Genomic DNA, 26516 nt, shown 5'->3' with positions numbered 1-26516 from the left:
GAATCTTTTTCAGTTAAAGTTTTTCAAAGTTTCATATTATGTTTTGAAAATTCAAGACTTTGTTGATATCACGTATATATCAAAATGTAATTATATTTTCTCGATATTATGATCGTTATAATCATTAAAAAACATTTCATTTGAAAAACAAATTATTTTTCACTTTCAAATTCTTTCAAATTTTTATATCACATTTTGATGATTACAGATTGCATATGTATGTTTGGTTATTTTCAATATATAAAATATTAGGATCGATTGTAGAATCATTGCTATTAAACTACCATTGTTTCCGATTATAGTTAGCTTACCATTAGATGCGATTAGGAAGGAACTTTTAAATATTAGATTTCGAATTTCACGGTAGAACATTGTTCGTGGTTTACAACAAGCAAACCTTGTACATGGGAAAACAATCGAAAAATCTTACGGAGAGAACCGGATATATTTGGAAGATCCGGAGTTACATGCAAGATCGTAAATTTTCATTGAATTTCACGTTGTTCTTTCAAGAGCGCAGGATTCGTGGCAGTTTCGCGATTGCTCGAACACTGTTAATAAAATATCGAGTTCTCCTATTGTTTTCGTGATACAATAACTAGAGTATCGTATCTGAAATAGTGCTCTCTTTATATTACATACATATATACATACTTACATACATACATACATACATACATATATATATCGTTATATACATACGTATGTAGATCGTTAAGTACGTAGCTTAATTAAAACATTAAAAATTTACTCTAATTTCAAAGATCGAAGTGATTGAATAAAACATGCATCTCAAATGTTGTTTACAAATGACACTTTTCGAAGGAAGAAAAACGAGAAAAAGAATACGATCGTCGACGAATAAGAGTCAAAAAGCTTAATTATAGATCGTGGAGCTTCGATCAGGTCGGTGATCGTACGAAAAGATCAAGGCCGATGAGAGTCAGGGTCGTGTGATGTAATCTGATGAAAAATATTCAAGCTATCTTTTTTTTCGATACGATGTAATTTTCATTTTTTTTGAAATCGATTTGCAAATCGGGTTATTACGAGATCAAACACGTATGTCAAGCGAATACATACAAATGTTATCATCTAATCTATACGCTTTTAATTTATATATAAAGAATTTTTTTATCGAATGAAATATATAACATAGTCAGTGATAAAAAAAACATAAGTTTCGAACTACCTTTTTTTGTACAATTTATTCCTACTTTGTTTCAAGAAATGGTTGCAGATTAAATCATCGCGAAATTGAACGAAATAAATTTGCAAAAATATTATCTGTATGACGTAATCAGCGAGAAAAATTTAATGTTAATTTCTTCGATACGATTTATGTTTAATTTTATTTATCGAAATCGTAATAGAGTCGAACTATTTAAACAAAAAAATTCGATTGTACGTATGCGTGTCAAGCAAGCTCGCAAAAATATTATCGTCGTATCGATAACGTTTATTGTATTTAATCTATAAAGGATTTTAATAAACGGAACGTATGACGTAATCATTGAAAAAAAAAATTAAAACTTCCTTGTTTTGTAGAATACATCGTATTATATTATATGATATATTATTATGGATCGAAACATTATTCAGTCGGACTAAAAAAATTTGTAAAAATAATATCGTCTAATGGTTATCTATTCGAATCTAATCAATAAACGATTTTATCGGATGAAACGTTCAAGTTTCGATTTACATGATCGGATATTTCGTTCGTCTTACTTCGGATTACCGAAATCCTAGGCGACTCTTGAGGATAAAGAGAGAAAGAGAGAGGGAGACTACGTGCACTTCGATTTATCAGATTCAACGTGTTTTCTCGATCATCGATTCGCGATAAAGTTGCTTCCTTGCACGCTTGTATATAACAGACAACGTTTGCTTTTTCGTCTACCTAAAGATTTTTTTGACGATACACGATCGGACAACGGTTTGTTATGCCCACGCCTCGAAATCCCGCAAGAAATCGTCCCATCCTATGAAATTCTCGAGTTCCTCGTGGCGGACACGATCGAGAGACCAGTCGCGACTTCTAAACGACTAACGGGAACTTGTATCTCGAGTAAATGACTCGATTATCGAAATAGATTTAGACCGAATTGAACGAAATGTAAATTTCGAACCTTTTCCCTTTCTTTCTTTTCTTTTTTTTTTTTTTTTTTTTTTTTTTTTTTTTTTTTTTTTTTTTGTCATTTTTTCCCTTTACGTAAATTTGCGTAAATTCACGGGTGATAAGTTATAATGAACTTTAAGTATTAACTCGAATCATTATCGAAACGAAAAAAAATATTCTGGAGAAATATTAAAACCTAATTTACGAATTACGAATTATTTCAGACTTGTTGGAAACTTTATAAAATTTGATTGATAATTGTGAAAAAAGAAAAGAAAATCTTTCATATCTTAATTTTTTTGATTGGGAAGACGAATTGATTACACACGATAATTTAATTTCTCTCGTGATAAAATAACGAATTAATCGTTTGTTTCTCACTTCTATTAGGAAGGCATTGTTTCGATTCATTAGTTTATACAAAGCTACCTTCCAGAAATAAATTTCATAAATCTGCATTGATCGATCGATAATTTCACCGGTTGACAGATTAATAGTAAATTGGTTCGACATTTATTATTAAAGGGGAAAATTTAAAAAAAATATGAAGAAGTTAAGAAATCTACGATTTCTTTTTTTTTCTTTTTTTTTTTTTTTTTTTTAATTTATGAAAAATTAATCACAATTTTATAATATCATAAAGCTCGACGTGATAAAGAGAGAGAAAGAGAGGGCAAGATGGCGAGAGAGAGAGAGAGAGAGAGTTTATTACACTTGCATCCTCATGTTTAAAAACTTTTTCAACTTCCACGAATGTTCAATTTAATAACGCTATTAAAATTTTATTTCAATGATATTCAAAATGATCATGCTAGATCTTCAATAATTAAAAAGAACAAAAATGATTATGTTATGTGGTTATAACGAATTTCCTGAATATCGTAAAATAACATTTATCTTAGTATAAATCTTAAACTTTTTATTGCTTCTATAAATAATCATTGAACATGTACACATGCGATCGTAAAAGTAATCAACCAACGCGATCAGCGTTATTATCACTTATAGCTTGGAGAAAATCTATCGTTTATTTTTCCTTTTTTTTCAAACGTCCAATTATACGTGATTCGTATTTGCGAATGCGGGTAAACGTGCCAGGTACGGTCAATGTTCGTGAATTGACGATGAGCGTGAATAAATAATGAAGTTCGATGATCGAAGACAAAAGTCATGACCACGGTAAACGGAGAACCTTTGATCTTTTTTGAAAATTTAATCATCATTAGCTGATTATTGTAATGCTTTCGACGTTTAACTGGATTTAAATTTATAATTCGTGTCATATGATTAAATAATACTTTGTAATGTATAACACAACTGTTTACTTTTTATATTATCTTCTTTTTTATTGTTATTATTATTATTTTATTTTATTCTATTCTTTTTTTTTTATATTAAGTTACTTGGAAAGATATTAACGACGAGTAAAAGAAATTATATATATATATATATATATATATATATATATATATATATATCATATCTTTAAAATACAGTAACAAATAATTTCTCGACTTTTGATCGCCCTGATTCATCATGACATATGTTCCGATGACTATTGTTCTACTATGAATTACGTTAATCATCCATGTAATTCCATTACATGACGCGAGAAAATAAAGGAAAATAAAGGAGTAAGTTCATACGATAATTTCCATAATAAACAATTTGATGTAATTATCAACCTTCGAAGGAATATTGTTCAACTTTAAAGAGAAACCTCGATCAATTATATGCTTATAAGTTTGAAAAATGTTCAAAAACACTCGAAGCATGACAATTCACGAAATGAAAATTCTAATATTTGTCGATGTTTCTCCGATGATGAAAACTTCCTTTTCCCACGTTAAATGTTATTTATTCTAGCAGACAAACTAAAACCAAATAAGATTCTAGAGATAGAAATTGCAAGAAATTCGAGCATTTCAGTATCAATCGATCTTGTTTTGTTCCTTTTTTTTTTTTAAATTGGAATGAAATCCATTCGAGACACTCTTTTCTATTTTCCATCGACCTAACAAAGTATTTACGTCGATAGATAGAACGAGTACTTTTGTTTACTCGATGTTTTCTTTTCTTTTATTTTCTTTTATTTGATTCTTTTTTTATTTTATTTTCTTTTCTCATATTTTTTTCCTCTGATTTACTCGACTTCCTTTCCGTTCACAAATATCACATTTTTCAAAGGGAAATACAATAGCGAACTGACGAAATAATACCAACCGGGTAGTATCGCATTTATTCTCATTTTGTGTTCGTCGATTTTACTTGCTTTTGTCTCCATCCCTCACAACCCTATCCCCCATTAATCTCAAAAAGCATTTTATCTCGACGAGTTCGACCGTAATCCAAATTTATTGACACATTTTATCCTATAAATTAATAACACGCTCGTATATTCTCCGCTTTTTCATGTTATAATTGTAAAACGTCTGCTTAAAATTTCGATTCGTATTATTTAAAATTGATAGAATCTAATCTTTACGAAATAAATTCTTCGTTTAGAACAGTCAAATAATTCGCATGTATGCGTAGCGTTCTTTTATAACTGTATTATAGTAACAAGAAAAAAATATCTCTCATAACTGAAAATTCTAAAACTTATTTAACTTCGTGAATATGTAGAGAATTTTCTCTTGAGTAAAACGTTATTTTTTATTGCTCATTGTTAGTCTCTAGTTCTTTCTATTTTTTTTTTTTTCGAAACTATCACAGATATCGAAAAAACTTCATAAGCAAAAAATTGTGCGTCTTGATCCGCTTTAAAAGTAAAATAATAATAATAATAATAATAAAATAAAATAAAGTCAAATAAAAATAGAAAAATATAATTCTAAGAATTTACAAACAAGAAAGTTTGAAAGTTGTATAAAATTTAAAAAGCATATTTTATATATATATATATATATATATATATATAAACTAGTATATATGAAATAATATATATATATATATTAGTTATAATAATATATATTATTAATATATATATATATTAATTATAATAATATATATTATTAATATATATATATATAATATATATATATATATAAACTAGTAAATACTTATTGCATGCATTAGAAAACAATAGAAGGGAAAAAGTAAGAAGCGAAAAGAAAAAGAACTAGTCTTGTCTAATCTCCTTCCCCTCTCTTCCCCACCGCCATCATCACCACAATCCCTGTTTACTTCTTTTTTACAGTGTACCAGTGCAGGTGAATGAAACCCGCGAGTCTCACGCTTCGCGTTTGCCTCTTTAGTCTGTCCATCGACCCTAACCAGCTATTTATATACACGAGCTTCTCGCCTCTCTGCGAGGCTATGCGCTCGCGCGTTCGCCACACGTTTCTACGTGCTCGAGATGCGTTTACGTGTACCGTCCGTGCGCCAGATACAAACTTTGATTTTTCTAAGTTCATCTCTGATATGTAACTTAGTCTTTTCGTGTATTAGAACGCTCGGTCAAAGTTTAAATCGTCGTTTGCGTCCAATTATGAAAATACTTAAGTACATATAGACGTAGACAACTTCAAGCACGCACACGAATTAATATTTCGTGGATAAAATTTTTCTTTTCTGTTTTTTTCTTTTTTTTTTCAATTAAAAGAAATTAATGGACGAATTAATGACGATTTAATACAATTAAACATTACACACACACACACACACACACACACACATTCTCTTCTTTTCAATAAAAAGAAAATCAAAATTGGATGAATATATAAATAAATAAATATATATATAATATTTAATTTTTAAATAATTAATTAGATAAAAATAAAAAATTGAATGTTTTATTCATATCTAAAGATTAATGTTTTCTATAAATATTTATATTTAGTATTAGTACAGTTATTATCTACGATTATAAATGAATAATTATTATAAATATTTAAAAAATTATTATAAATATTAAAAGATTAATGTTTTCTATGAGTATAACTTATATTTAGTATAGTACACTTATAACATACAATTATATACATATAATTATTATAAATATTAAAATTATTAGAAAATTATTTTTGACTTTATTGAATTGAAAACATAAAAAAATGTTTTACATAATATTAATATAAAAGTTATGGTATTGATATAAAAGATATGTTTGGGAAATTATACTTGAAATGGAATTATATTTGAAATGGAAAGATGCAATGGAAATTTTTTTATTAAGTTAGCTTGGTATTGCAAATGTTTTCATCAAATCAATTCGCTATTGTAAATGTTTTCATCGAGTCAATTCGGTATTCTAAGTTTTGTGGACGATCTTGATACTTCTTTTACTGGTGAAAATTTTCGTAAGACCGAAGTAAAGTTTCTCTCTCTCTCTCTCTCTCTCTCTCTCTCTCTCTCTCTCTCTCTCTCTCTCTCTTTCTCATTTCCTCTTTTTCTCTTCATGTTTCGCTATATTCTCTTTCTCGTTCTAAATCTGTAGCAAAAAGGAACATCCCATCGTAGGATGAGTAACGGTACCGTCACAGATTTGGAGCAAAGCTACCCCGGCAAACGTGAAATTACGTGTGCCGTTCTAATCGTTTTTGCTATGAGAATACGAGCACTTCTGCATGTAATGTGAAAATTACTCTGCAATTTCTACTTTTTTCCTTTCTGTTTCTTCTTTTTTTCCTTTTCTTTTTCTCTTATTTTTTTTTCTTCGAAATTACGACCGACCGATCGATCCATGGAATTGTTCTCTTTAAAAAATTAAAAAGAATTTTTCTCGAGAAGAAGAAGTATTCTTTTTATCGTTTGTTTCGTAAATATAACAATGGTGTTAAATGATAACTATTATAGTTCGAAACAATATTCTCTTTCCAACAAAAATATATTAATTCGAAAGACAAACGATAGAGAACCTCTTTAACATTCATGCTTCGAATTATGATAGGACTGGTTATTCAAATTTACTTTATCGTAGTAAGTTCATGATTCCTTGAGATATTTATGTTTTCTCTATGTTTTCTATCAAATTTTCTATTGGTTTTGAAACAAGTTAGATACTATATTGTATATCCTTTTAACAATAAGAGTTTTCACAAAACAGTAATTTATTAATCAGATAATTTAATTATTGATTAAACAATTTAAAAAAATTGAGAAATAAATATATATCATATATACATATATAGTATTAATTGATATAGTAAATTTTAAAAATTGATTATAGTAAATTGATATTGATAAATATGTTACGTTACTATACGATTAGATTATATATGATACACATTATTGTTTCAAAAAGTTGTTTGTTGTATTATCATTTAAGAATGTTAAAATTGCATTGATTCTTAATAATTCCGTAAACATTTATCGATAACTGATCAATAAATAAAATATAAATAAAATATAAATTTTTATAATAACGTAGCTTAATATAATAATATAAAGATTATAGAATAAATAAATTAAATATGAAAAATAAACTAAAGAATGAAAAAAATTATAGTTTAATAGAGTTCGATTTAAATCTTTTGGTTTTGATCTTGTCGAATCACCTGCCAATCGCAGTGAGTGTCCTCGAACGAACAAAAGGTGAATTAATCGGACATCCGCCACGTTGAACCGTACGTCGTTGAATATACCCATCGCATAATTATGAGGGCGCAGCTGCAAGAAGGCACGTATACCTTTTTCAAAACCGCTATATGCAGTCGTGCCTCTTCGACCAGCCGATCGATCTTTCCTGCTAGAGCTACTACAAACTCTTTTCAAGTCATCGTTCTTGGCTTGGTATGCGTGCTATCGAAGTTACAGGAAGTACCGTGATGGAATCGATGATCCTTCTCTGATACTTCGATTGTTTGATCGTACGAGCCGGAAGTCTTGCGGTCCGATCAAACGATTCATATCGAAGTGTTTCATAATTTCATTATGGGAAAAGAATAGAAAAAAAAAGAAGAAAAAGATATTCCATTTAGAAATACGAACTAATATATTTATCTCTATCAGATATAAAATTTGAACCTAATTTTTGAATTATCAGTCATTAAAATGTTAACAGTGATTGTCGAATAATTTTTATTTTGATACATTATGATACTTTCAGATTTTAATAATAATTATTTGATCATTTTATCGTACGATATTAATTAATTATGTATAAATGAATGATCAATCTTATTGTTATTATAACAATGAATGAGAATTATCGTTATATTGATCAAAAAATATAATGATACTTTTGAAATAATTAAAAAGACATAATATGGACGATAATTTTTTCTTACGTTTTAATTTCAACCGATCATAAGTGATGGTATTATTTTTATTGGAAAATTTTATATTTTCTCTATTTTTTCCTTTATGACGCTAACGTCACGTTTTTAAATTCGATTAGTCGTGTGTTGTCAATTAAATCATGCGTCACGATCGAACTGTTATTCTCTTCGATCATAAACGTAAGAGAAAAGACGAGGAAGAAGGTCATCGATCGGTCGATTCTAATGATGAGTCAGAAACTGGGAATTGTCCAAGGGATAATGTGTTGCATGAAAATTCCGTCATGAAAAGAAGCTCACGACTCGCAATGCGTACATAACATCGCATGCATGAATCTCGAACGGAACTATTCACATCATTGCCTCATTGTCCCGTATCATTCTCCTTATTTGTGTATCTCCCTCATTCCCCCTTCCCTCTCTCTCTCTCTCTCTCTCTCTCTCTCTCTCTCTCTCTCTCTCTCTCTCTCTCTCTCTCTCTCGCTTTTTCTATTTCAATTGTAGGTACAGAATCGACTAATTTAATGTTTTCTAAATAATTAACTATGTATAATCTAATTTTTTTTTATTTTTGTGTTAAAAAAATATGCAATGTAAAATCTATGGTATAATTATACTGTACCTATTAGATAAATTAAAATAATTATAAAAATCTACAATTTTTATTATTACTATATAATTAACTCTAGAAAAAGTAATTTAATATCTTTGACTCTAAGATAAGTAATTCAATACCTTCAAAATAATAAACTTTCTTTAACCTAATTTTTATATATTTTTAATAACTGTATGAATATTAATACTATATTAAAATTTAACTATAATGTAATTATATCATACGCGTTATGAAAAAACATAAGAGCCTGAAAAGTTAACAAAGATTTTTAATAAAAGTTATGAAACATCATTTGCATATATTATCGAATAATTCATGCAATATTTTTTCAAGTAAATTACGTTACATATTATGATATAGATTATGATATACATTATTATTACGAAAAGAAAATGTAACATTTAACCCATCAACTGTTTTTGACGAGTATAGACTAAGTATTCGTCGTGAAAAGATGACATTTTTTTTGTATTACGACGAGTGTACGTCGTCATGCAAAAAGAAATTACCTTTTGCCGTTGGAATTAAAATTTTATTGAAAACTAAAAAATATTTGTAAATTTAAGACATTTAAAAATATTTTTAGAAAACAACAAGTGGATTTAGAAAAAAAAAAAGAAAAAAGAATCCACTAACAGTTAGCAGTTATTTTTGTAGTTTTTTTTTTACAATTTAATATCCGAATATTTATTATAATAATTCCTGTGACGTATTCCTATCAGATATTAACGTTATTTCATGTAGTTAATTATTGTGTGCAATAATTCAGAATCTGAATTTAATTTAATAAAGAAAACAAATTCGGTGAAGATAGAAATGACAGAATATAGTATAGAGAGATTGGTATAGAGTTTAAAAAGAGACAATAAATTCGTAATATTCAACTTCTATTTAGACATGTTCCCACAGACAGACAGTCAGAGACTGTGAGAGACTGACAGACAGATCATATCACAAACAAAACACATGTGCACAACACGGATATAACGTAGAGACGATGCGGACATGATATGAAAATGATGCGGACATGATGCGGATACATTGCGGAAACGACTTAGACACGACATGGCAAACTGTCTGTGGTGGGGATGTGTCTTACTGAATGTTTTTTTTTTTTTTTTTTTTTTTTTTTTTTTTTTTTTTTTTTTTTTTTTATCTCATTATTGTTTTAAAATATTTTTAAATGTCTTAAATTTACGAATAATTTTTAATTTTCATAAAAATTTTAATTCAAATGACGGAAAGCTAATTTTTTTTTTTTGCATGACGAGTATACTCGTTGTTACATAAATTGTTATTTTTTTACGAGTCCAATATAATTGATAGTATAAACTTTGTTAAAATATCAATAAATTTAACCAATAAAATATTCGATGTTTAAAAAGCTAACCATCATTTCGTTAGAATTCAATTCAAGTTTATAACAACTGCGTATATCCGATGTTAGAGTTTAATTAATTTTTGCTACACAATATAGATACGCATTTATTAAAATATATCTACACAGTTAACAGATTACAAATGTTAAAACTGCGTATTATTAATCTTCAATTTATCTTTTATATATAATTATTCTTTTATATAAATTATATAACAAAGTAGAAAAAAAAAACAATCGTTAATCAAAATCAATACGTTTATAGGAATTGTATTATTTTTTCTTTTCTTTTTCTTTTTTTTTTTTTTTTCCTTTTTTTTATTGGAAAAAATACAATACATATTTATCTATTTGTAACAACAATAAAATGATTCACTCTGTATATAACATATATAAGCACTATAGTTCGGTGAACTTAAAAGAAGCTTTTGTTGAGTTATGAATCATTATGGTGCGTTGAATTTATCTTCTTCTTTGAACTCGCACAAGAGAAAGAAAGAAAGAAAGAAAGAAAGAAAGAAAGAAAGAAAGAAGAAAGAAGGAAGGAAGAGAAAAAAGAAACTTTCGATTGCATTCGCTCGCTTACTTGCTATCGTCGAGGAATTACAGGATTCTCGAATGTTTCCTCAATGATAATTATTAACGACTCGTTTCTGCCACATTCGAGATTAGAGTCAATCGCGTTGCGATAATGCTTGGCAGCTAGATTTGTGTCGTTTGTTCGCAATAAAGAGAAGCATTCTCAATTCGGTTAATTGATAATTCGAACTTTTTCATTTGTATATTGAAACAATGTATGTATGTAAATACTTTTATGAAAAATGTATTTTGAAAAGTTTCCAAGAGAAATTTAATAAACATTAGGGAATACAATTTTATTCGATAATTTATGCTATAATTTTTTAATATTTAATTATTTTAAATAAATAATATATATATATAAAAAAGAACTTTTAACATTTAACAATGTTAAAACTGTGTTCCTTGAAATTGATTCAACGAGTTTAGCAAATTAATCGATAAAATAATTATAAATTATTTACTTTCGACAATCCCAAATTGAATACAAAAAACAATTTAATATAATTTAAACTAAATGTGATTGAACATAATTAATATTAAAATAATATTATTACTTAGAAGGACACTTTTAGTATCTGAAAATGTTAAAACATAATGTGTTCATTAAAGCTACAAAATTATATTATTAAATAAATTATTTTAAAAATTATATTATTAAAAATAAATTATTTTTTTTTTAACATATCTCAAATAGAATATAAAAAGTAGCTCAATTTAGCTTTGCCTTATCTCTCTCTCTCTCTCTCTTTCTGTCTCTCTTACTTTTTTTTATATAATAGGTATAGTACAGTTATACTAGTAGAAATTATGCTATCTAGTATAAATTAGTGTATATTAGTATGAGTTATGCCATAAATTTCACATTATATAATTTTTGTAAGCACTAGAAAAAGAAAAAAATAAATCAAATTATAGATTATTAATTATTTAAAAAATCTTAAATTACTTTCCGAGACATTTGTCTAATTATAATAAAAATTGTCTCTTAGATGGAACCCAGAGAACTTATAAGAAAATCCGAAGTATATCTACAAGTAAATAATATTAATCACATCAGGCATAACCGTGACAAATAATCCCATCGGTAGATTAAAATATCTCCGCGAGACACCTTCGAGCTGTAGCTCGTTCGCCAATTAGCAATTTAATATCGAACACGTACACCATCTTATATGTGCACTATATTGCTGCATAACTGACTGAGTTTTCTCAAGACTCGATATGCACGTTGCGTAAACCACTGTGACCGCGTGTCACGCAACCACCGACAGTGCTTCTCACTTGCTCAATTATCGACCTTGCTTATCTTAACTTTTAATACATTAAAAAAGAAAAAGAAAAAAATATAAATAAAACTACATTATTTTATCGATCAGTCCGATAAATTCATAGCCATCCAATAAACGCAATTTTAACATTTAACAATTCTTTTTTTTAATACCATATATATATATGGTATTAAAATATATATATATATATATATATATATATATATATATCATACATAATTGTACGTATACAAAAAATAATTGAATAAAAATCAACGGAAATGTAGTTAGTAAACAAAAAGAAAGATATAAAGTCAAGTAAAAAAATAATAATGTGTGAAAAATAAAAGAAAAAAAGAATTTCAATTCAATTTCCTTTATTTGTCCTTTGTAGACATTTGTTTATTACAAAAACGAAATAATTTTCATGAAATATGTTTGGATGAAGAAGAAATTGCATCGGAATAAGGAGAAAGAGAGAGAGGGGGGAGAGAAATAGAGAGAGAGAGATAGAAGAAAGTCGGTTGAGAGGGAACAGATGCGATAATTGTGCAATAATCCGAGGGCGGCGGATAACGCAGAAACGAGCGAAGAGTTGCTTTTCATTGGCGGTCGCAGACCAGATGGCGTATGCATTTTCGCTGCACTGAGGGTTGCACTAGTCTTTACCGCGATGTCTCATGCAAGTTCAAGGCCGTTTTCTAATGTGTTCAAGAAAATACATATAAAGAACAATTTTATAAAATCAAATTGAATTTATATGTTTTATTTATTTTTGTTTTATTATTATTTTATTATTATTTATTATTACACGAATTTTTATATACATATATATATAGTATTTTTATTATTATAAAATTCATGACTAAAGCAAGTTAGTTATATTTTTTTAAAACATAAATTGTCTTTACCATGTGTTTTGTAAAATTTTTCGAAAGAAAACTTAAGAAATTTCCTATCTTTCATTATCAGTAACGACAGATTAACGAGAGAAACAAGGAAGATTTTACAAAAATATGTTTTTTCTTTTTTTTCTTTTTTTTCTTTTTCTTTTTAGATCAAACTGAACGTATAACTATTTACATAAAATTACAAACGATGATTTTTTTTTAATTATTATAAATTATAGGGCAATTATAGGACACTGTTATCACAGTCGTGTTATTCATTACAATTTCTTATTAGTACCAAAGTTGCCTCTTTTGTTTCAAAGAAAAAACGTTTGCCGAGAGAAAAACGTTCTTGGAATAGTATTTCAGGATACAAAGGGTGAATTTGTAATTAGCGACGGGGAAACGAAACGTCTCGGCGTAAGTTTCTTATAAGAGGAGAAACAGAGGAGAGTTCTCGATTAAGTTTATCTTTTGTAAGTTAAATTATATAGGTAGCAGAAAAGAACAGTCATTAATCAAAATTAATACATATATGAAGATATACAAGATCGAGAATTTAAGTGAGCGAACTTGAAAATATTTGATTGTATATACAAAAGAAAAGTAATAGTGATTGCTATTAATCTTTTTTAAATTAATAAAGGATGAGTGTTATAATTATAGAAAATCTTATTGAATAAATTTGATTAAAAATTTATATACTAAAATATTTAATAATTAATTATAATAATTAAAGAGCCCTTTAAAATGAATAAAGTAGACTGATCGAAAAATTTGTTTTATTGTATAAACAAAAAAGAATTTCAAACATTTAAACAAATCATACGTATCATATTCAAGTATTTCGATCTAAATATTCTCTTCTATATATAGTATACATAAACATGTATATATAACAAAGTCACTTTTATTACAGTTTATCATTTCCGGAACGAATATTAAAGCAGGAAATTCGATAAACGATAGAAACTAATGTGCCGGAAGAAGAGAGTCGGTAAATGTTTCCTCGTGGACTGATAACAAGATAGAACATTGGTTTTATGGTGGTAGGAGGGGAAAAAAGTATACCAAGATAGATCTTTCATCTTGCGATGGAAAAGCACCTCAGCCGGTAGAAAAAGGAAAGGCAAATTCTGATACCACGATACTGCGGTAAAAATGTTTTGACTGTCGGAGCATGGAAGACTTCCTTCGATGCCTTGATGCACCACCGTCGGTGCATCAGACATGCCGTAGCACTGAAAAATCTCACGGCTTTCTAATCCCACGAAATATGTTGGTATAAAATATTCAGTCGAACGAGCAAAGTATTTTACTTTTACAAATTAATATTTAAATTATTTACAAATTATTTATTATTTTTAAAAGTATACTGTGAGTTGTAAAGCGATAGAACGATAAGGATATCGCAAAAAAAACAAAGAGAAACAAACAAAGAAAGAAATGGTAAAAAATATTTCAAGCTATTTTTTTTTCGTTTAGTTTGTTTTTTTGTTCCTTTTTTTTCTTTGAAAAACGTTTTAATAGTAATTATTAAATAGCAAAACTTACTATGAAGTTATGTAATTTTGATGTCGGATACATAAAAATTTGTATTTTTTTTTTTTGTGATTTAAATTAGATGTATATATTTAATGGTATTTAAAGTGTGTGTGTACATATATATATATTTTTTTTGTATGCTTATTTCAGTTGTTCGGCACACAATTGATTATTAGTTAATATCAAATGTTTTCTAAGTATTTACGAGTATATGTTTGTAAGTAAAATTTTGTTTCGAATTTCAAATTTACTTTTTTAAAAACGAAAAACATTTGGATTATAGCGAATTAATGATTACATTTAAAAATCGTTGAATTATCGTATTAAAACGTCAATTGAAATAATCAAAATTTCTAAGAATGCTTTTCTCTCTTAAAAATAAAAATTTATATGTTCAAATTTATTTCTTTTATTTTATATGAATCAAATTATTCTTTTGTTCGTTCGTGGCTTTGACATAATCCACGTTTGTAAATCTTTCTTTACTTCGAAAAGGATAAAAAAAGCTCCGCTATAACTCGAAAACTTCATCATTAATTACGAAGGTTTTAATTACCATTATTAACGAGAGTTTCTGTATGATTGGCCGCCAAATGAGAGTCAAAAGGCAATATGTATCATCCGGCCTTTATATTAACTTTATCCGCTTAAAACATTTCATTTTTTATACGTAACATTTTTTGCAATTATTATTCGTATTCAATATTAACAATATAAGTATTTATATAATCTATGATATGTAAGTAATATGTATAATAATTCATGAAGTCACACATTCTGAAAGAACAAAAAAAGAATTTTTACTCTTAATTTATTTAATTTCAAAAAATATCACTTCAATTAAACTTTGATTTAAATCGTATCTATTGTTTAAAACTAATAATATATTTTGTTATAAAAAATTAAAAGAAACAAGATTCCTATTTCTATAAACTTTCGAGATAAACTCGATTAAATTCGTTTAACTTCCTATCAATATCTTTTCAATAACAATCGAAGTTTTCTTTAATTTTATTATCTTTTCAGTAAATCAACCATACATAAGCTTACTTAGTTACTGATGACTTTCTAACTGTCTTAAATAGTTAATATCTTGTCATAAAGCATATTTTTCGTTGGAGATAAAGTACTTTTTCACTTTACATCACCTCGAGACACCGTTAAAACGAATATTTTCTCATATTGTGATATTTATAAGAAGACAAAAAAAAATAGAAAAGGAAAAAAACGAACGAAGAAAAACTATTGTTTTCCATTTCCCAGAAGTACAGAAAAAAGTTCATAGCATCCTCGTGAGAGACTCGAAGCCAAGCCAGGCTTCGCGGATCGATAAACTCGATATACTGAACCAACGCGACGAAGCGAGCAACCATAGATACGAGAAACTGAGATAGAGAGAGATAGAGTGAGAGAGGGAGAGAGAAAGAAAGAGAGACAGAAATAGAAGATAAAACGCGATATCGGTGAGAGCAAAAAAAAGAACGTGCGAAAGATAAAAAAAAGAAAAAGAGGAAAGGAAATGAGATGAAATCATGTCTTTTATGTGGCACGCTGGCCGTTTGCATCGAAACCAAATCCCCTTTCCGTTAGGGCTCATCTATCTTATGTAGGGTGAAACGGCAGAAGGGTTAGGGGGAAGAAAGAGTTAGTGACTGAGAGAGAGAAAGAGAGAGAGAGAGAAGATAAGAAACGTTAGAGAAGGGTAACGATATGATCCAAACCTCGGAAGAGAGCTCACCCTAAATTTCCTTTCGTTAGGGTCCTTTTCAAATTAAAAATTATCTATGGCTTTATATTTTTTCTTTTTTTGATTATAGTTTAAAGGGTTTCGTTGTAGTTAAAGAGTTTTATAGAATAATTTTATTATTTATAGAACTTTGATAATTATTTCATTTGTTTTCAAATTGAATATTATCTATTGCTTAGCATTTCATTCTTGTTTTGTTTTTATATTTTCTTTCCTTTTTGTTATAGTTTAAAGGAAAAAATTTTAAAAAATGATTTTATAATTTGTAAAACATTGATAATTATTTCAATTGTCAGGAATTCATGATTCCGTTTTAATGAACATAGTTTGGAATTTTGATAATAGGGGAGTGATTCGAGTGAAAATTTGATTTGAATATTAGCGATTTTTTAATTTTTGATGATGATTTTCAATCAGTTTTATTTAGTTGATTTGAATAAGAGAACTTTCATTGAAAATTTTCTTCTTAAAAGTTTGAACGAAACTCTCGTGACAAAATATTTCAGAGAGGGAGAGAGAGAGAGAGAGAGAATCCACCGTACTTTTACAATGTTAGACATCTTATGAAACGATGTAAGATATCGTAAAGACAAAGATATGTTAACGTTATTTTTGTTTTGTTCTGTTTTTTCAAGTATTATCGAGGATTTATCCTGTCGTACTACAGGATGCGTCAACGTCAAGATTATGTACGTGTTGAGAATACTAAAGAAAAAGAGAGAGAGAGAGAGAGAGAGAGAGAGAGAGAAATTGTACAAATCGAAACCTACGAATTTCAGTTTCCTTTAGTTTTTATCTTTAACGACGAATTTGCTTTAATTCTAAGGAATTTCAAATTTCGAAGGATTCTTTTCAAATCGTTCGGAGAAAAAAGGAACAAAACGCTGAAACTATTCTTTTAGAATTTCCTTTCATTCAATTTCAATAGATGAAAAAAAATGAAAGATCGTTAAACGCCAGGAGAATTTCTTTGAATCTGATGACAATTAGATTTAAATTCAATGGTAACAATACAATTTTACTATTGTTTCGTAGCGAATGATAATTTAATGATCATCGTGATTTGTTTTAACGCTTTTATGTGAGATACATATACATAGAAAAACAATTTTATATTTTCAATGCTTAGCCCACGTTATATGAGAACATTTAAGTTATGAAAATAAAACAAACAAACATTTTTCATAAAATTAATATGCACGAATTTCTACTTTATTATTATATTTACACACTGTATTAAAAAATTTATCGAATCTCAAGTCTTAGAATTTTAAAGGACTTAATTTTATAAAATACGATTTTATTTCTAGATACACAATGACGCACGCGTAATCTATTTTAGTAATTTCTCTGAAAGTTACATTAAATTAGTTTTCTCTAATCGTATAATTGACATAGACAGAAGAACGTCGAATAAATTTAATTGTCCGCGTGCCAAGAGTATACAATTTCTTAAAATTAAGTTTTCTTCGATGGCATTCCCTTTTTAATCGGTATTTCTGTAAAATGAACGTGTTACTTTAAGGATTTCAAATTGTTCTCGTAAAATGATTTAACGAACGTTGCAATAAAATTTGTAAAACTTTTTAACGTAAACATCTATAACATACGTTAGTCTAAATTGTCTAATTTGTACCAATTCGTTTGTTAGGTTCTTTTTAAAATTATTTTTTCTTTTTTATTTTCATATTTTTCATTCCATTACATTATTTTATATTTTATATTTCTTATCCGCTAATTCAAACATTATTCTTTTTCATTTTGCTTTGCTATTAATAATGTAACTCATACAGTTATTAAATAATTAAATAATATTTTTATTATTTATTTTAGATGTTTTTATTCTATTTATTATTATTTATTAAAGCAGAGATTATTTCTTATTGACTTTACTATTTCCGATAATTTTTGATATTATATTACTGGTCGATATTGTTTACATTATTTATTTTATACCAAAGATCTTACTGCTCGTATAATTTACAGGCTATGTATCATTGTGATTTTACTACTCGTATACATTACATCGCAAGTAATCCATTATGATCGAGCGACGTGTGACGTTAACAGCTCTTTTCGACGTTGACTTTGGTGATCCCAATTCAACGATGGTCGCAATGTTAACTTCTATGACACTTAAAACGACTCCTCCTAAAGTTTGCCTCTCTCTCTCTCTCTCTCTCTTTCTCTCTCTTTTATATGAATTGATTAGTTCATTACACATTTTTTATCTCGTGTATTTTATAAAATCATCATGAAAAATAATACAGAATTACTCCGACACTCTTTCTCACAAAAGATTATTTTACGAGATTATAAAAAGTTATTTTAATATTACAATTTTGCAGTTTTATTAAAAAAAAAAGAAAAAACATCGTTGAATATTTTCTCAGATTTATATATGTATTAATATTACAATTGATTTTAATTTGTTGGTTATAAGAATGGATCATACAAAATGAAAAATAATCGGTAAGATCAATTAATTATTTTTCATTTATATTTAAACAATTTGTAATTTTTCTTAAAATTCGTTGTTGTGAAATTTCAAATATGAAAGAATTTTTATCATTTAAAAATATCAGATAGATTTAATTAAACTTAATGATTAAGTTATTTCTTTGAAAAAATACTGTCAACCGTTTTTTCACGATTATTTTCGTGTATGTGCAATCATTAATATTAATGAACTAATATTTTTAAAGAGATTGATCCCCCATTGTCCGAACGCACAATGCAAACGCAAATTCGTTCGATGTTAAGGGAGAACACGCATACGTACATCCACATGCATACGTATACGCACGCGTATACAGATGAACTGACCCTTACCCTCCGATATTCGCGTTGCGCATCGGTAGCAGGGAATAGCTTAGTCGTACTTACAGGAAACATCGAGGGTTATATATGCACGTACTAGGACCGAATAGGGTTGCGTCCACCCTCCTGGCCAGCCGACTTTCCGGGCTCGTTGCTCTGCACGCGTTCAGGGCTGATATGCACGCGTTCGCGAGATGCATCTCGAAAACTCGCAGATACGCCCTTTCAACTTATCGCTCGATAACTTGCACGGGGTTTCATGTTGAACATTTGGATGGATTAAATCAATAATGATCAGACACTTTTAGAAACGATTGATACAATGAAAATTGTAAATTATATAAATTTATTACCGAAATAAAAAATTATATATTACTGAAATATTGAATTTTCGATAAAATCAAAAATTGATTGTTTTCATACGATAATTCGATCGATAATATTCGAGGTGATGAAAAAATTTTGATCATAAAATTGTAATCATATACAATTGTAACGTTTATAAAAGTTTTTAAACGGTGCATCTGAGGAAAAAGTGCAAGATGTTTACTTACAGAATCTCACGAAGTGACTCGCAGAATCTCACAAAATAATCTTGAACGGTACGTGTCAAAAGATAGTTGAAAAATTTTCATTTGATAACATTCTGTCGATTTTCATCAAAACGAATAAACTTACAATACGTTTTCAAAGCGATAAATAAACTACGAAAAAGAAAGAGAAAGAGAAAATCAGTTTATTTTATTTTTTTTTATTTCGATACTAAATTCATCGAAAAATCCATGAGTAATCATTACTTAAACGATAAATATTTCAATGAATATATCTAAGTAAATTTTATAATCGTTTTATCATTGAAGAAGCACGATTGGAATATGTTGAATTCTTTCCACGTTTGTTCGCTAATGCGAACTCTTCAAACTACACTTCCAGTTACCGTTCAATAAATTCCTCCCTTTTTAACGTGCATGTTCTATAAATAAAGAGATGATTCGAGTGTTCACAATGTTAATATCTAAACTTCTATTACAAAAAAAAGAAAGAAAAAAAGAAAAAAAAGATTAATAACTTAGTTGTTTGCAAAGAAATATCGAAAAAGAAAAAATGATAAAGGCGAGATTTACTTAAATGTAACGTTTTCGTCTGAAGGGAAAAAAGTAATAGGTAACTTCTACGAAAATACAAATTTTTAAATTTTAGAAAAAGGTAACATCTACGAAAATACAAATTTTTAAGATATTCAAGATACGTTTTAGGTTCGTTTTGAAACGTACTCGTGCCCATTTACAATCAGAACTACACGATTGCATTGAAATTTCAAGAAGAAAAAGGAGGTTCGGTTTTTTCTGACTTTTGCAAGAATACCGGGTGACTTGCCTGGCTGAAACTCATCATTTTCTCGTGTAAAAGAAAAAAGGGTACGAAGGGAAAGGTCGATTTTCATGGAGCACATTACGATGAAACGTAAAAGGAAGGCTTAAGAAGTCTCGGGAATAGCGTTTCGCATTAAGGATCGATCGTTTGAAAGTGAATCTTTCGATTATCATTTAGAAATATCAGAGATATTCGTTTATATCGAAACAGAATAATAAAACAATAGAGAAAAACCATATTGAGGTAATTATTTTCAAACATTTTCTTTTCTTTTTTTACATTTTTTCTTTCTTTTTTCTTTCTTTTTTGTTTAAACTCGCAGAACGCCGTCACGAGAAAAGTTTTCGACTTAAAAAAAATTGGAAACTCTCATAGACTTTGCTCGAACTACCTTCCTGTGGACGCACGAACGAGCTCGAACTTTTTTCAACGCGTCATTAATTCGAACAAAGAGTTAGAACACATTGCCTGAAGCATGCAACGTCTGCCAGTGTAAAGTTGAAAATAAGCGATCGCAGGATAGTTCGTCAATAATACGATAAAATGGACTTTCAGTTTGATTAAATTCTATTAGAGTTACCGAGAAGAGATAATTAATATAAGAGTGTCTCAAAAATTTGTTTCAACACCTCTGAAAATCTTTTTCCTAATATCCAACATGAGATAACAATAAATCTAAATAGATGAAATGTTTGAAAATATATAAAAGATACAAAAAATATTTCTTGCTTTAATTTTCTTTTTTATTTATTTATTTATCTTTTTCTGAGAATTTTCTTAGAATTAATAATATAAAGTTATATAATAATAATAATCAATAACATAATGATACACTAATAATTTGTTATATTACTCCATTTCACTTTTATCTTTTTTTTTTTTTCTTTTTTCTTTTTCTTTTTTTCATTATTGATGAATCCAATTGAATTTTATTTAAATCAATTCTTCCTTGGATTTCTTCAAATACTATAATTTGTGTGTATGTGTATATGTATATGTGTGCATAATTATATTTTTTAAAATCTCTTTAATTCGAATTAAAAATATCAAGGTGTCTAAAATTCAAGGTGAATACTACAAGAAAGTATTGAGATAATATTTTTTATAAAAAATAAACGCGATTTTTCCATATATCGTTAACGTTCTACTACCTATAATTTATATACAATTTATAATAAAAGCCCTCGACTATCGTGATAAAATTGTGAAACATAAAAATTCAGACGAGTGTCAATACTTTTGTAACCACAGTAGCTCAACCCAACACATACACATACATACAATCTCACGAAGCTTGCTCGGTTCGGCCGTTAACTTCGGCTTCGCTCGCGCGTTTTAGGAGGGGCGGTGGCGTCGGTGATGCCGAGTCTGATGCTCGCAATGGTGATGGTGATGGTGGTGATGGTGGTGTAGTGGTGATAGCAACGAACGTAGAGTAGGAAGGACGCGTGCTGTTGATGTTAGTATTAGTAACGGTGGTAATGGTGGTAGTGATGGAGGTGTAGTGGTGGTGGTCGTGGTGGTGGTCGTGGTGGTGGTGGAAGGGACGCCGGGCGTCGCGGCGCAGGCTGCCGCACCCAGCAAAGCGCCTGCTCCCCTTCGGCCGGTAAAACGTATACCTACTCGCGTATAGTCTTCTATATAGTACGTTGACTGAAGAGAGAGAAAGAGAGAGAAAACGCGCGTCCTTGTCGCGAACGTCGACACACTGCATGGCGACAGAACGCGTCGGTCCAGCGAGACGAAGACGAGAACTTCGAAGAAAGGAAAGGAGCAAAAAGAGAGAGAGAGAGAGAGAGAGAGAGAGAGAGAGAGAGAGAGAGAGAGAGAAATATATAGAAAGACATTTGGCTGTTGCTAAGCGCGAGCTTTATTATTTCCGGTATCTACGGTATTTTCAATTTTGATAACGAGACAAGGTCTGGCCTTTGCCCAGGTCCAAGGTCACGAAAAAGGAAGGCTACAAAAATGTTAAATAATCGGACTAGTATTTAACAATCATACTGTATTATCATTTGACTTGTGATTTTTGGTTACGGTGTATCCGATGTGTGTATACGGTGAAATAGGATTATTTTCGTGAATTTAGATGTAGCCAAGAGAATATTCGATCGATTGTTGATGGTACGTACATTGTGATAGTTCGTTCGTGTGAAGAAAGTGTTTGTTAGCAGTTTCCTGGGTTGCAGGATATTCCGATTATCAGGATGGAAGATCATGGGTGTAGTTGAAATAGGGGAATAGCAAAGTACGTGATGGCGGGAGAAATTTTATGTTCCTGCCGTGTCAAGGTTGCACGACCTTGGTTTCTGTCAGTGACACGCCATGCCGGAAATCGTGTTTACTGAATTTCGCGCGGGCTCTTTCGAGATATCATGATAACTATAAAATAACGTTTACTTTCATAGGTATATACTATCATAGAATTTCCTATTTGGTTTAATCGTTCATCCACATCAGGAGTGAAAAGTTTTGGTGATCCCATAGAATTTTTCTGGGCTAGAAGTTCGAAAGAGTAAGAAAGAGTAAAAGCTTTACACCAATTTCAAACTCGACTACTTGAAAGTTCGATACGATTTCTCTAGTCCATGAGTAAACATCAATCTTTTCTAAGGCCTAGCCAAGCCAAAAAAAAAGAGAGAGAGAGAAATCTCATGCTCCTCTTGAAACTAGCAACGTGAATTCGTCGTGAAAGTTCAAGTGCGGGGCCGATCATCGTGCCAAAGATCTTTTTCCGTCTGTCCATACATGTGTCCATACTGTGAAAGAAGTAAAAATCATTCTTGCAAAAGAAAAACAAAAAAGAAAAAAAGAGTAATGAAAAATAAAAAAATCAATTCTCCAAACATGTCAAAACTTTATTACAAAAATTACCAGAAACAAATTAATTAATTAAATGAACATCTATAATGTGATATAATTTTAAGAATAAAAATGTCATGTTTAACAAGAAAATTGATTACATAGTAGAGACGAGTTAACGGTATAGTTGCGTGACTGTTTAATAGACCAAACTATAGGGTTCACGCGTATCCGGTAATGCACGATCGATATTCACCTTTGCCAAGTTAGTAGGGACCCGCGTTTCGCACGAAGGAATCCAGGAGACAAGGGGTTGATTGCCCTGAGTCGCGGGGGGTAAGACTGCGGTGGTCGCTGCTCTGTCTGCCTCTCTCTCTTTCTCTCTCTCTCTCTCTCTCTCTCTCTCTCTCTCTCTCTCTCTCTTTCTCTCTCTTTGCGGAGACTGCAGGCGGCTTTAGGCGGTGCCCACGTCGCCATCGTCGTCGTAGCGTCGTTTCGAGATAGAATAGCTTTGCCCATGCATATATGCATTCGCACGCAAGCTTCTTATCAGGCCTTCTTCTTCTTCTTCTTCTCCTTCTCCTTCTTCTTCTTCTTCTTCTTCTTCTTCTTCTTCTTCTTCTTCTTCTTCTTCTTCTTTTCGAGTACCGGAACGTACGATTCATAGCGGATTTAACGGTAGCCACTCGAATAAAACCGAGATACTTCAAAATTCGTCTTCTCTTCGTCTTTATCAACCTGTGTTTTACTTATATTTACGATAAAACATAATGTCGACTCTCATTTCTTCTTTTACATTTGTGTGTAGTTTAGATTATTTATTATTCGATATTTAATTACATTACTGCCGGATTTATTTTTGTAAAAATATTTAGGGAAGAGATATATATATATATATATATATATATATTATTTTATTAGTTATTAAATAAATTATATAGAGGAGATAATAGCAAAATTGCGTTATTATAATTTTTAATACACATAAAAATTTTAATTTTACGATTACATGTATTTCAGGGTTAACCGATATATTGTTACTCTTTATTAGAAGAAACGTTTGAACGAGAGAATACTGCGAAAATGAAAGATTGATTTTTAGAAAAATGATCGTTCCATCCATGACCGTCTAAAAATTTCTAGTAATATCCTAAAATCGTTTCTCTGCCATTTAAATCGTTGCGAGGAGACAAATAATCACGATTTGGAAATATGATCATAACATTATTTTAGATCATACGATATCATTCGAATAATACGAAAATTTCTTTGTGCCTGTATTTCAAATAACCGTCCTATCGATCAATACGAATTTTTTCGAAAGACAAAAGATAAGTGATAAAAAAATCAATTGATTGACTGAGAAAAAAGGAATTGTTGAAATAATCGTTCATAAAAAAAAAATTTTTTGATAAAATTATTCGTGATAACAGTGCTGTGTTACTTACTACTACTGAAGGCGCAGTGATAAGTGGTGGGTGATGATAAGTGACCCACCGTTTCGAATGAAGTGGTTTTAGGATGATGGTGGAGCGTGTCGAGGATCACCTCTTCATGTATCGACGCCCCGTCTACCGGGTCTTCCAGTACCTCGAAACCACTGAGTGAGTATTCGCGACATAATTAAATTTTCTAATCTCTAATCTCTTTATAAAATTCTCAGAGAGTAACATGTAACGTGTAGTAACAACGTGTAGTAACAACGTTTTATTCCACATGTTTTACGATATTTTTTATCGAATAAATATATATATATATATATATATATATATATATATATATTTACCTATTATTACGGTTATTAAATGTATATTATTGTATTTAATAACTTTATTTGTGACGATCAAATTTTTTTATTTTTAATCTTTTCATGAAATTTTAAGACAATGGCGTGTTCTATCTTTCATTTTTTGTTTTGTACAATTTTTTTTATTTATTTATTATATAATGTATTAGCAAATATATGTTATATTTAAGAGTTTCCATACGTTCTCAACACGGAAAAATACACATATTCTTGGGAATTATTTTTTCAGGAAAGGAATAAAATGAATTGAAAAACTAACAATTTCATATTGTTCCTTGATGTTTTATTTAAGATTTATAAAAGAAATTCTTCTTGTCCAAGTAGGTTATATACATGGGCTCTGTAATCTGTAAGCACATCAATTTCTGCACAAAAACTCAGACAGCATCCTAACTTTTTTGTGAAAACATAAAATTATTAAAATTCCGATACTGTCTTGTAAAATAATATTATTGCTAAAGATCGTCCAACAAGTTTAAAAGTCTATATATATTTTTATTATGATTAGCTTAAGATCGGATAAAAACGGCGAAGTGATATCGGAAAAAAAATGAAACGTGAAGGAAATTAATTATAAATAAAATAAATTAATTTATATGCATCGCAAAATGTTTGAATTTTTAATCGAAAATTATTTTAGTATCTTAGTTAAAACGTGATTTTTATTATGAAAAATTGAGGCTTTTATTACACATGGCCTAATTCTCTTATTTTCCTTTAAATTTAAAAACTTCGATCGATCGCCCTTAGCAACAATATTATTTTACAATATAGTACTGAAATTTTAATAGCATCGTTTTCTTACGTTAGCACATCAATTTCTGCACAAAAACTCAGACAGCATCCTAACTTTTTTGTGAAAACATAAAATTATTAAAATTCCGATACTGTCTTGTAAAATAATATTATTGCTAAAGATCGTCCAACAAGTTTAAAAGTCTATATATATTTTTATTATGATTAGCTTAAGATCGGATAAAAACGGCGAAGTGATATCGGAAAAAAAATGAAACGTGAAGGAAATTAATTATAAATAAAATAAATTAATTTATATGCATCGCAAAATGTTTGAATTTTTAATCGAAAATTATTTTAGTATCTTAGTTAAAACGTGATTTTTATTATGAAAAATTGAGGCTTTTATTACACATGGCCTAATTCTCTTATTTTCCTTTAAATTTAAAAACTTCGATCGATCGCCCTTAGCAACAATATTATTTTACAATATAGTACTGAAATTTTAATAGCATCGTGTTTCTATAGTTAAGATGCTGCCCATGGAGCCCAGATTTAAACCCCTGATAATTGTATTCGCAATATGTATACGATACGATCGAATTATCT

The 26516-nt window shown here is 29.1% G+C and overlaps 1 protein-coding gene across 4 annotated transcripts in view; it reads left to right on the top strand.

Moving 5' to 3' along the window:
* The window catches only part of Fak (protein tyrosine kinase 2 Fak), a 79448-nt gene that overhangs the window by 24997 nt on the left and 27935 nt on the right, over positions 1–26516 (top strand). For 2 of the 4 annotated variants that reach the window (XM_085656818.1, XM_085656816.1), the window contains exon 2: positions 24799–24969. The exons of 1 other annotated variant lie outside the window; for it this stretch is intronic. In XM_085656818.1, the coding sequence (XP_085512944.1) occupies positions 24887–24969 (83 nt within the window). In that variant the 5' untranslated portion in view covers positions 24799–24886. The remainder of the gene's footprint in view (positions 1–24798; positions 24970–26516) is intronic. One more of the 4 variants, XM_085656821.1, reaches the window with a different exon arrangement.

Source organism: Vespa mandarinia, chromosome 1 (assembly GCF_050613455.1).
Source record: "Vespa mandarinia isolate Hongniang chromosome 1, ASM5061345v1, whole genome shotgun sequence".
In the NCBI taxonomy this organism is placed as follows: domain Eukaryota; kingdom Metazoa; phylum Arthropoda; class Insecta; order Hymenoptera; family Vespidae; genus Vespa; species Vespa mandarinia.
The sequence above is the reverse complement of the archived record's forward strand: the minus strand, read 5'-3'. Positions and strand labels throughout refer to the sequence as shown.